General features: G+C 46.2%; 1 protein-coding gene across 6 annotated transcripts in view; it reads left to right on the top strand.

Annotated features, from left to right (window-relative positions):
* PRKCD (protein kinase C delta) overlaps positions 1–12,238 on the top strand; it is a 161,153-nt gene that overhangs the window by 83,042 nt on the left and 65,873 nt on the right. For all 6 annotated transcript variants that reach the window (XM_065551276.1, XM_005309327.5, XM_005309328.5 and 3 more), the window contains exons 2-3: positions 2,924–3,060; positions 9,437–9,636. In XM_065551276.1, coding sequence (XP_065407348.1) covers positions 2,946–3,060; positions 9,437–9,636 — 315 coding nt within the window. In that variant the 5' untranslated portion in view covers positions 2,924–2,945. The remainder of the gene's footprint in view (positions 1–2,923; positions 3,061–9,436; positions 9,637–12,238) is intronic.

Raw genomic sequence — 12,238 nt, 5'->3', positions numbered from 1 at the left:
AGTGGATGCTAAGTTAGATTTTCCAAGCTTTGCAAAACCCTAAATTTTTCAAAAGTGACTTAATTTGGGGTGCTTCATTGTTTTAATTTATATTTGAAAAAATAAATGTTAATGTGGTCTGACTTTTCAGAAGTGCTGAACAGCTACCCTCTGAAATTCAGGACACTGAACACTTACCTCTTATATAGCACTTTTCATCACTAGATCTCAAAGAGCTTTATAAAGGAAGTCAGTGTTGTTATTCCCATTTTACAGGTGGGGAAACTGAGGCAAGGATAGGTTTAGTAACTTGCACAAGGTCACCAAACAGGTCAGCAGCAGAGTCATGAATAGAACACAGGTCTCCTGACCTAAAATCTGAATTACTGAAGAATCCTGTCTTAAGTTAAAATGCTTACTAGTGCTTTGGTAAGTTCTAGACTTCAAACATGAAGGGCATGATTCTGATCTTGTTCACACCAGTTTTACACAGTGGAGTTATTCCTGATTTAAAATAGTATAGGTGAGATCAGAATCGGGTCTCAATTCCCTAACAGAAGAAATTTAAAATGTAATGACAGACCAATAAATGGTTTTTCTTGTCATGGCAGCCTTCATGTCCTCCAATGTCCCTTTAGAAAGGAAACCTCATTTAACAATAAAACTAGGTAAGCAAACAAAACTTTTCTATGATTACTTGGGCAGAACCCGCCGTTGATAGCTTGGTGTTCCGCTGTATTATGAATTTTCTGATCTCAGTACTATAAATTAATCTTAGATTTATTTTCTTTATTCTTCTTTAATCAGAGGAGTGTTGACAGTTTCAGGTCTTCGTCTCTCCATTATTTCAAAACAATTCATAGTTGTATTTGATTTTTATCAGTACTGATGTATTGAAAGGATTCAGTGTTTCTGTGAATGATAAAACAAACATTGAGTACTCAAGGTTTAGTTGTGAACTCAGTGGACAGAAAAAAGGATGTAACAATAATTGAGACATGAGATAAGAGACTGGACAAGAGTTTTAGCTGAGTTGGATGGATAGGAAATTCTGTAATATAGAGATGTTATGAAGAAAGAAACAGCAAGATTTAGAAATAGTCTGTATGTGAAGGCCTAGAGAGAGAGAGGTCCAACTCAAGATGACACCCAGCCTATGGGCCTGAGTGACAGGTAAATGGTGATGGTGTCCAAAATGATCGTGAGAGGAGATAGATGAAAACCCCTATTTTAGTCATACTGAGCTTGAACTGATGGCTAGACCTCTACTGAAGTTGTAATGTTCTAAACTCCTCAGAACTAGCTTAGAGCCAAAGAAAATGATAGAAATGTATATATAGCCTGAAGTCTATATCTAAAGGTACCTTATGCAAAGCTGACAGGTGTGGGTTGAGAGAGTTCTGTGTGGGGAAATCTGGATACGGGCATCTCAGTGGGGGATCCGGGTGCTGGGGGATCTGGATGCACAGTGGCTTGTTGGGGGGGTTCTGAGTGCAACGGCAATGGGACTCTGCAGGGGGGTCCAGGTGAAGGTTGCTGAGGCTCAGTGGAGGGTCCAGATGCTGGGGAAGCGGGGCTCAGTGGGGTGGGGATCCAGGTGCAGCTGGTTGGGGCTAGGTGAGGTGGGGATCTGGGTATGGGTGGCTCGTCAGGGTGGTCCAGGTGCAAGGGGAGTGGGGCTCATTAGGGGGGTTCTGAGTGCAACGGGGGTTGAGGCTCAGCAGGAGGGTCTGAGTATGAGGGTGTCTGGTTGAGCGGATGGGGGAGCAGCTAGCTGTACAGGGATCCCTCCCCCTGCAGCTGAGGAGTGATGGGTACAGGAAACGGGCGGGGAGGGGAGGAGGGAGTTTGTAGAGCTTCCTGCAGCTGGGAGAGAAATCTGGGGGTGGGTCTGACCTGGCTCCGGATGCCGTGCAGGGGAAGAGGAAGTCCTGTCCTGCCAAGCCAGGACTAGCAGTTGAGCCTGATGCAGGGTAGGAGCCACCAGCCGGGTCTTCCTCAGTTCCACTCTCTGCCCCACAGTGATTTTACGTCTCTGCCGGCTGCCCTGGGCACTCGAAACATACTGCTGGGGAGGGTCACATGACCGCTCTTGTGGATTCCCTTTGCTTCCCTGTCAGAAAGCCGTTTTTCTGTGGGGAAGCAAATAAATCTGCTGGGGACATAAATTCTGCGCATGCAGCGGCGCAGATTCCCCCAGGAGTAGAGCAGGCAAACTTCCAAGAGAATCTTCCAACTGGGAGAAAGCACTTTTAAAAAAATTAACATCTCTAATTATGCCAAGTGAGCCAACATGCCGCATGATAGTTGGTCACATCCACTTTGTCAGATCACATAAGTGCTTCCAAAAAAAATCATAATTTTGTTAGTCTTAACAGATAAACATATTCAAGGCAGTGGAAGCTCAACAAGTTTAATGCACGTTAGGTCAATATATTTGGGTTACAGTTGAGTTTTGTAGCTCGTAGACACTATGTTGAGTGTTTCTGTAGCTTTGATGTTAAGCTCCATACCAATAGAAACACTTAGTTAATCCATTGACTAAGCGCTTCTATTGGTATGGAGCTTAACATCAAAGTTAATCTATTAACAATGTGCTGCACAGCCTTATGTTTTCAAAGGGGCGTGAAGACTATGACGATGAATTGGGGAGGAGGTCTCTTCAAACTTGTGTCTGGCTAAAATATCCTCTTAGCCATATATAATCATGTGTCTTTATTACACTTTAGTTTTAAGGTCATGCTTTCAAAACCTGCCCCTAAATTTTTACCATGCAAGTTTTGCACATTCAAATAGATGCATTAGCAAAAGTTGTAAGGGCAAATTTAGAGACTGGATTTGGGGGTCACTCTGATTGAGGAATCTCCATATTAGATTTTGGTTTTCTTATCTGCTTCAGACCAATTTTTTATTTTAGGTTTTATATTTTCTTTTGTTCACCTAGGTTTGTGCCATTGTTGTGAGCAATGGCTCCCTTCTTACGGATATCTTTCAACTCATTTGAGCTGGGACCTATGCAGAATGACGGGGAGCAGCTGCAGCCCTTCTGTGCTATAAAGATGAAAGAAGCTTTGACAACAGGTACAGTAATGACTGACACATTTCTGGACTTAAATATGCTTATTAGAAATTACACACGTGCTGTGGCAGGGCTGCAGGACTCAAGACTCAGTCCTGCAAGGTGCTGTGCACTCTTGTCCTGATCCTGCAAAGCACTTAGAAGCGTTGGCTTCACTTAAAGAAATGTGAGAAGTTCCATTGACTTCAGTGGAGTCCATGCTTTTGCTGGATGTGGCCCAGATTGCTCAGTGCTTTGCAGGATCAAATCCTTCCTTATTAATTTCCTGTTTCTCTACAAAAAAGAAATGTACGTGGCAAAACTGTCTAATTGTCCTATTTGCATGGGGTGTTGTGGTGACTAGCTAATGAGCTAACGTTTGCAAATCCGCTGTCTGTGTGTTTTCTAAATTGGTAAAATATGCTTACCTGAAAGTTTTGGGAGAACTGTGGTATCCCGGAAAAGCACTCTAAATTGCATTGGGATGAGAGCCCTTTTTCTCAAATGCAGGACAGTAAATGGCTGCAGTGCGTTAAATGAAATATATGTTAGTGGGAAATTTGGTTTATTATTATCACCAAGGGTTCTTGATAGGAATTAATTTGTTTGGAACTAATTGTATTCCATATGAACATGTCCCTGTGAGCACATGTAGTATATTTACATGGGTGTTAATGCAACACAAACAATAATAATTACCTATGGGATGGTGGGAGGCAAGTTCTCTGACCTTCATTTCAAAATTAAATTAGTACAGTATGGCTATACTAAACAAAAAAAAGTTAACATGTTTGAAGGATTTAGAGGCCTGTAGAAACTGTCTTCCTATAACAAGAATTTAGGCCCATTTCTTCCTATGATATTTATCTTGTGGTCACTCATGATAGCTGCATTGAGTGGGCAGTAAAATTATAGGAATTGCTATGCCATATCAAACCCAAGAGCCATTATTGTATCTCTGACAGTTGCCAGCACCAGATCCTGCAGAGAAATAGCAAGAAACACCACAGTAGGCAGATATGGGATAATCTTCTCCCCAATCTATAATCGATAGAGATTGTCTTAAGATCTGACGCATGAGGTTTTACATCCCTCCTAAAAATTGTTAGAATTAACTATAACTGAATATTCTTGTTACCTGCATAAATATCCAATCCTTTTTTGAATCTTGCTAAATCCTTGGCCTCAGTGATTTCCTGTGGCAGTAAATTCCACGTGCTGTGTGAAAGCGTTTCCTTCTCTCTGTTTTAAATGTCTCAACCATTCCAGTTCCTTGCACATTCCCTTTTTCCTGTTCTGTGACAGGGAGAACAGGCACTCCTGATTTCCCTTCCCTACACCATTCCTTATTTTATGTACTTTTACCATGTCTCTTTCTTGTCTCCATTCTAAGATACACAATCCCCATCTTTTCAGTCTCTCTTCATGAGAGGTTTTTTCCAGGCCTTTGATCAGTCTCATTGCTCTTCTCTGAACCCTCTCGAACCTTGCAGTTTTGTTGGTGGGGGGGGGGTGTGTTGAGATGCAGTGACTGGTTTTGCACAGAGTGTGGTCCTACACAGCTGCTAAACTGTAGGGTCAATAACAACACACCAGGATGGGGCAGTATGATGCTTTCTCGGGGTACCCAGGATTGTGAGTCATCTTGTTACCCTCCTGCCTCAGAAGGAGAGTGAGACTTCCTTGTGCTTAACTGGGTGTTAGCTACCCAAGCAATCTCCTCAGGGCTCTGCCAGTCCTTGCTGTGCCTAGATGCATGCCAGTCCCCAAACCTCCTTGAAGCATTCCCCTGCATGGCCAGCACTTAGCCACTGGACACTCTCAGAAATTACCAGGTAAACTGTCCCCAAAAGAACAGTGCACACATGAGCTTCTTTGATTCAACTATAACATTACAGCACAGAGATGATTGTTTTCACTATAAATATAAGTTTATTATCAAAAGGCTAAAATTTAGTGAGTAAGGATAACAAAGGAAAGAGAAATGTGTATATATAAAACTAAGTATAATATGCTTCATAGAGTCTCAACTTAACTTTATCAGGCTAAAACCTTTGTCTACAATAGTTTCTCAGCTAAAGTAATCTTTCAGTGTCTCCAGCCAACATTGCTTGGATCCCTCTTTCATGAATTCAAAAAGCACTGACCTTTTTGCTTCCTCAGTGAAGGACGAAAAGGTGTTCTTTTTGCCTTCCCATTGTATCCCCAAAGTCAGTGTTTTGTCCCCAGAGTCAGGATGACAATTGTGGTTTATTCCCATGTGTGCTGACTCCATGTTGCCTTCACCTCCTCATGTCACTGTCATATGCAAACAGGCTTCCATTGTGTTAGCTTACAATGCTTATTTTACATGTGAACCAAGGCAGACGTATACATCCTTTGTCTGGTCAAAACCTGCTTGTTAAGCCTGTTTTGATTCAGTCTTTAAAACATATTTCTGTGTGTGTGTACACACATATACACAGCTCTGTAAATATCAACCCTACATACATCTCACAATGATTATGAGGATCAGTATGACCTAAGCTTTTAATAGAGACCTCATTTGACGGTCTTTGCTTTCGTAGTATTTGTGCAATATGGTGGGTGTAGTGAGTTTGTCAAGCCAGTCAGAAGTTACTATTACAGAACAATGAACCCTTTTGCCAGTTGGCCTTGAGTGGTTCTTAAGGTCACAGGCAGTAAGGTGACACAGAACAAGATCCAGCAACCTCATGCTGAAAATCTTGTTTTAATGTTGTCGGGTGGGTGCAAACCTGCACACGCTCTCTTCGTGGTGCGCCACCCTTCCCCCTGCTCTCCCCCTTGTCAGCTGTTGCCCTTGTCAGGTGGGTCTTCAGTGGCTCAGCCCTCCGGCCGAGTCTCACACAATCAATATGGATGAATGCACAAACCCTTTCTGGGATAAAAGGTCCAACAGTTGAGAAGGACTACTGAGGAAAGGGAGAGAAAGCAGGTGCAGTCTCAGCTTTCCTTTTCCCTCCCAATCTCTTTCTCCTTTTGGAGTGGTGGTGGATTGGGCCTTTACAGTGGGAGAAAGAAGCTCATTTCCAGTTTTCATGGGTGTGTTCTGTGGAGCTAGAGGGTGTCATGAATAATTTTGTTTGGACTTAACGTTACTGCATCCTGAGTAGGGAAAAGATCATCCCCTGGGACAAATATAGAAACACTAGAAAAAGTAAATTTGCATGGGGTTTGGGATTAAGCAGATTATAAAACGGGTAGGCAACCTTTCAGAAGTGGTGTGCCAAGTCTTCATTTATTCACTTTAATTTAAGGCTTCGCATGTCAGTAATACATTTTAACGTTTTTTAGAAGGTGTCTCTCTCTAAGTCTATATTATATAACTAAACTATTGTTGTATGTAAAGTAAACAAGGTTAAGAAGCTTCATTTAAAATTAAATTAAAATGCTGATCTTACGCCGCCAGCCTGCTCAGCCCGCTGGGTGGGGAGAGGGGGTTCAGGGCAGAGGGCTGGGTGTTGGGGAGGGGACTCGAGGTCAGGGCAGAAGGCTGGAGTGTGTGGAGGTGCAGGGCACAAGGCTGGGGGGGGGGGGTTCAGGGCAGAGGGATGGGGCTGTGGGGGTGCAGGGCAGAGGGATGGGTTTGTGTTGGGGTGGGGGGTTCAGGGTAGAGGGGTGGGGAGTGCAGGGCAGAAGGCTGGGGTGCTCCCAGCCCCCTGCCATGAGCCGCTCATGGCAGGGGGCTGGGAGGGATATGCCCTGTTCCACCCCCTTCCCCCAGGCCCGTCCCTATCTCTCTCTGCCTGCTCTACGGAGCAGCGAGCACGCTGCGCTCGGCTCTGCTCCTCTGGGGGGAGGAGGGGCCAGAATGCACCACGTTGTGGGAAGAAACGGGGCAGGGGGGAAGCTTGGCTGCTGCAGGACCAAGCTTCTGCCTCCTGCCCCCGCAGAGGAGAGCAGTGGGCGGGGGAGCTGAGTGGGGCTGGGGGCCAGGACTCCCCCACCGTTCTCCCCTGTGGGAGCAGGAGGCAGAAGCTTCCCTCCTCCCCCGCTTCTTCTCCCAGCGTGGCACTTTCCGGCCCCTCTGCCCCTTCTCCTCCTCCTCTCACCAGGCAGGCAGCGTGCCACTCAAAATCGGCTCGCGTGCTGTGTTTGGCATGCATGTCGTAGGTTGCCAACCCCTGTTATAAAACATTAAAAAGTAATTTAAAGAGACTCTTGTAAATAGACAAAATAGGAAATGACTGAACATTCTTCTCTATTGCTGTTCGTCAGTGACATTGATGTATTAATATTTGTAGGCAGGTAACTTGATCAATGACAAATCCTGACTAATATGAATTATTTTAAATAAATAAATAAAAATCAGCATGGCTTGGTGGAATCCTCTCCAGCAACTCTGGCTGCTCCTTCAGTCTTGAACATTTTTAAAGAATACGTACATGTGTAAAATACCTATTCAGTGTGTAAACTTTAAACAAGTTTCCACATAGAATTTCCACAGGAAATGGGTCCCTGCTAGTGTCTAATAGACTTTTGTTTAGTTAAAAGGTTTCTAGAAGCCTGGGAATCTTTTTTGTTCCGTGGAATGGTTTCCCGATGCTCAGTGCTGTAACTTCTGTAACTCTGCTGTAACAGAGCACTTTTAATGCGACTTATAAGATCCATATAACAGACCTAAAAAGGCAGGGATGGGTGCATATATTTCTCTCTATATTGAAGGATCTCTTCATTAATATTACTCTTTCTGATGTTCCAGGGGCAACTTTCTATAATACAGTGCTTTCTGAGGAGAGGGTTCCGTTTTTAACAATCAGATGACTAGACCGGTCTACTGGATGTGCCATGCAGAAGACCTAGTCTTGATGGCCAGTTTCTTATTGCCCGGTGCAGCAGAAACTTCAAGCAATGGGGAGATAGCATGCTCATCCCATAGATTTTAGGAAGTGTCTTGTGGTTCAACAGACGCCCTTACACCTAATTAAGTACAACCACGTATATCGCCAGTTAGCCATTCCTATCTTTTGTTTGAAAGATGATCGTGATGTTGGAGAAGAAAAACATGGGTATGAGAAGATCCTTTAGGATTATAATAAAAGTTCTGTCTAACTTAGGGCTTTCTATAGTTACTCTCACTATCTGTTTATCTAAAAACCTTCATAGTAGCTATAGAGAGTGCTGAGTTCTGGAAGGAACTTTTGATAAATTGAAACCTTTGCTATGATTAGCTGTCTACAAGACTGAATTCCAGGTAAAAGCTTTTGAATACAAGTAAAGGAGAAAAAACAGAAGGTCATAACAAAATGCAGGAGATACTCAGGTGGCTGTTTGTGAACGTTTTGAGAATGCCTTTTGGCAAGCAGACTTAAGCTTACTTGTCAAAGCTGTAATTTGTAATGCTGTTCTTGGCAGGCATTCCCTAATAAAGCAATACTAAGGTGTTATTCTTTACTGCTGTTTAGACAGCTCATCACAATGAGCAGAGTGCATCAAACAAACTGTTATTGAATTAATACAAACTTAACTTGGAATTCATGCTTCAGAAAGGTGTTTAGATAATAAGGGCCCAACCCTTCCCTCATTGGAGTAAACAGGAATTCTACCAGTTACTTTGATGGGAGGAAGATCATGGCCTAACTCCTTTGGGTAGGGGCTGTGCTCTTGTTCTGGTTTGTACAGCACTAGCACAGGAGAATCCCAGTCGGTGACTAAGGCTTCTCTGCACCATGATAATACAAATAATAATAATAATTGAAGCACATGCATGCTGTACAGCAAGAGGGAGGTCCTGCAATACTTTGAAAGCTGTAGAAATCATGACTGGATCAGACCACAGTACTGTTTAGAATGCCTTTTCCCTATGTTGCTTCTGAATAGAACTGTGAGAAAAATGTCAGAATAGGTTAGGAGACTAGTTAATGAGATTTTTCAGCTTCAGGCCACCAGTTGCAATTCAAACTAGGCCAGCATTAAACATCTCTTAATTTGTCATCTAGTAGTGGATGCCTGACATGAGAAGCTAGTGATCTAATCCCCATCACACAATATACTAATGCCTTCTGGGCATTTTCAGCAAACAGTCTAATGACTGAACTGAATGTCCATGAACACTGAACTACCCTCTGAACATTACCATATAGCTCTTCCCTCTAGATCCAAGTTGATGCACATTTGCATTTTCACTGCTGGTGCCTGTGCTATAACTGATATGTGGATAAACATAACTCTCAGGGATCAGAGAGTTTACCAATGTTTGAATATTTTGGTGCTTATCCGGGTGGCAACCACAACCTCATGCTTTCTGAGGTTCTCTCCTGCTTATGATTTCATAGTAAGGGTCATATCAATGTTGTTTTTCCATTTAAAGTCAAATCAGATATTGTCATATGTAGAGCCATCACTTACCACTTACCCCACTTTCTGTGCGGTTTTCAGAGAGGGGAAAAACTTTGGTCCAGAAGAAACCCACCATGTACCCAGAATGGAAATCTTCCTTTGATGCCCACATCTATGAAGGGCGTGTCATTCAAATTGTTCTCATGAAGGCAGCAGAAGACCCACTGTCCGAGGTTACCGTAGGGGTATCAGTCTTGGCAGAGAGATGCAAGAAGGGCAACGGCAAAGCAGAGTTCTGGGTAAGTGTGAAGATGAATCCGTTCAAAATCACTCTTGTGTTTTTTGTCTTGTGTGATTTCACTCAAGCTGAACAGACATGCCATTTCGTTTTTAAAATATGAGTGTTTGCTCCCTTTTGACATGCATGCCAGTCTGTCTAAGTAAGACAGTTATTTTAGAATTGCTAATGATGTAGATAATGAAATGTCAATGTCCATGAAGTTGATGGTAAAATCCTAGGCTTCAGTGTCTGAAATAATGACCCGTATCACACTCAGAATTTATCTTAAAAAGTACCACAGACTATGAGTGTGATCAGCATATATGTTAATAGAGTTGGGTTGTCATAATTAACCTGTATATGATAAAAAGTGAAGCTAATTCTAAGTCTCTTTCATTTTGTGTATTGCTTTTCAAAAATAATTTCTACTTGTGCTGGAACAAGTTGTTTCCTTCCTTCCTGACCCCTTGCTATTTGATCACCCTTTCTTGCCCTCATGTCCTGTGACACATGCAGGGTCGGTGCAACCACTAGGTGAACTAGGCGGTCGCCTAGGACGCCAAGTGGTTGGGGGCACCAAAAAGCTCCCTCCGTATTTCCCTGGACATGTCCTTTTCGTCTTTAAATAGCCGTCCGGGAGGAATTGGTAGAAAGGTCCGGGATTCCCCACCCACCCCCATGCAGAGTGTGGCATGGCTGATTGGGCGCCTGGGCCTGATTGAGCCGCTCCCATTGGCCTCCAGCAGCCAGAGTCCCTCCCCCGCTTCCCCCTTCCCCTGCCTCAGCGCCGCGTCGCCAGCATTCTGCGGGGGAGGGGCTCTGCACTCGACAGCCTGTTTGGTTTGGCTCCATGTGGAGCCAGCGGCTCGAGCAGCATGGTGGTAAGGGGAGTCCCGGGGGGCTGGCGAGGGGAGGGTTGGATGGGTCAGGAGTTCTGGGGGGGGGGCTGTCAGGGGGCAGGGGTGTGGAGAGGGATCGGAGCAGTCAGGGAGCAGGCAGGGTTGGATGGGTCAGGAGTTCTGGGGGTCCTGTCAGGGGGCGGGGAGTGGTTGGATGGGGCCAGGGACGGCTCTATGTATTTTGCCACCCCAAGCACGGCAGTCAGGCGGCTTTCGGCGGCATGCCTGCGGGAGATCCGCTGGTAATGCAGAATCGGCGGCATGCCTGCGGGATGTCCGCCGGTCCCGCGCCTTCAGTGTACCCACCGCCGAAAACGCGGGACCAGCGGACCTCTCACAGGCATGCCACCAAAGGCAGCCTGACTGCCACTCTCATGGCGACCGGTAGGCCACTCCCCGCGGCTTGCCGCCCCAGGCACGCGCTTGGTGCACTGGTGCCTGTAGCCGCCCTTGGATGGGGCGTGGGAATCCCGGGGGTATGTCTGGGGACGGGGGTATGGATAAGGGTTAGGCAATCAGGGGACAAGTAGGGGGTAGGGTGCTAGGGGGGCAGATAGGGTGGGGGGGTCTCAGGAGGGGGCAGTCAGGGGACAAGGAGCAGGGAGGCTTAGGTAGGGAGTGGGGTCCTGGGGGGAGTTAGGGGCAGGGGTCCCAGGAGGGGGCAGTCAGGGGACAAGGAGCGGGGGGGTTGGAGGTTCTGAGGGGGGCAGGATGTGGGAGGGAGTGGATGGGGACGAGGCTCTTCTCCCCCCCCATCCTCTTTTTTTTGATTGCTGAAATATGGTAACGGCAGGGAGGAGCTGCCTTCTGGAGGCACTGGAGAGCCAGAGCTTCAGCTTGCGGGGGCGGCGAGCCCCAGCCATGGAGGAGCCAGCGTGGCACAGGGAGGCAGTAGCCCTGCAAAGGCGACGGCACTGCTGGCAGGGAGCAGCCGCGCCCCCGCCCCTCCTGCCCATGCTGTGGCCCGGCGCCCCCGCCCCCCCCGGGGGGCTCCTGCAGGCTGCAGCAGATGCATGCAGTCGGCGGCCCCTGTGCGCCCCCCGGCTCTCCCCTCACCACGCTCGGGCTCTGCCGCTCCTCTGTGTGTGTGTGTGTGTGTATGTGAGCCGCCGCTGCCTCTCCCGGGGGAGGCTCCTCCATGGCTGGGGCTTGCTGCTGCTGCAAGCAGGCTTTCCAGTGCCTTCAGAAGGCGGCTCCTCTCTGCCGAGCTGCTACAGCGGCCCAAACCTGGCAAAGCTAGTGAGTGGACTCGGGCGGGGGCTGCTGGGGTGAGGTGGGGAGGGCTCGTATGGGGGCTGTGCATACTTCAGGGGAGTTCAGGGGGTGAGGAGGGGTGAACCTGGCCCCTGGGCTCTATAAAGGCTCATTGGGATTTGCCCCTCAGTGAAGAGATGTGCGGGGGGGGGAGGGCACAAGGTGGAAGTTTCGCCTAGGCTGCAAACTATCCTTGCCCCGGCCCTGGACACATGTGACCAGTTCTGTTTACAAATGCAGTTTTGAATGCCTTGTTTCTAAACAAAAGCTCACTGTTGCAATGATTATCATTTTGTCTCTGCTATTTACATGGCAAATGATTTGCAAACCTGTTAAAACTTCCTCATTAAATACTTAGATGATAAAAAAATCTTTTGGATGCCACTGTCTCATCTTGCCCTTGAGTAAAGAGCAGCTCTGTCTTATGGGATGAGGGTCTGGTTTATCTCAAAAGATTGAATGTTTTCT

Source organism: Chrysemys picta, chromosome 7 (assembly GCF_011386835.1).
Source record: "Chrysemys picta bellii isolate R12L10 chromosome 7, ASM1138683v2, whole genome shotgun sequence".
Taxonomy (NCBI): Eukaryota; Metazoa; Chordata; order Testudines; family Emydidae; genus Chrysemys; species Chrysemys picta.
Note: the sequence above shows the minus strand (reverse complement) of the source record. Positions and strands in the feature narration are given on the sequence as shown.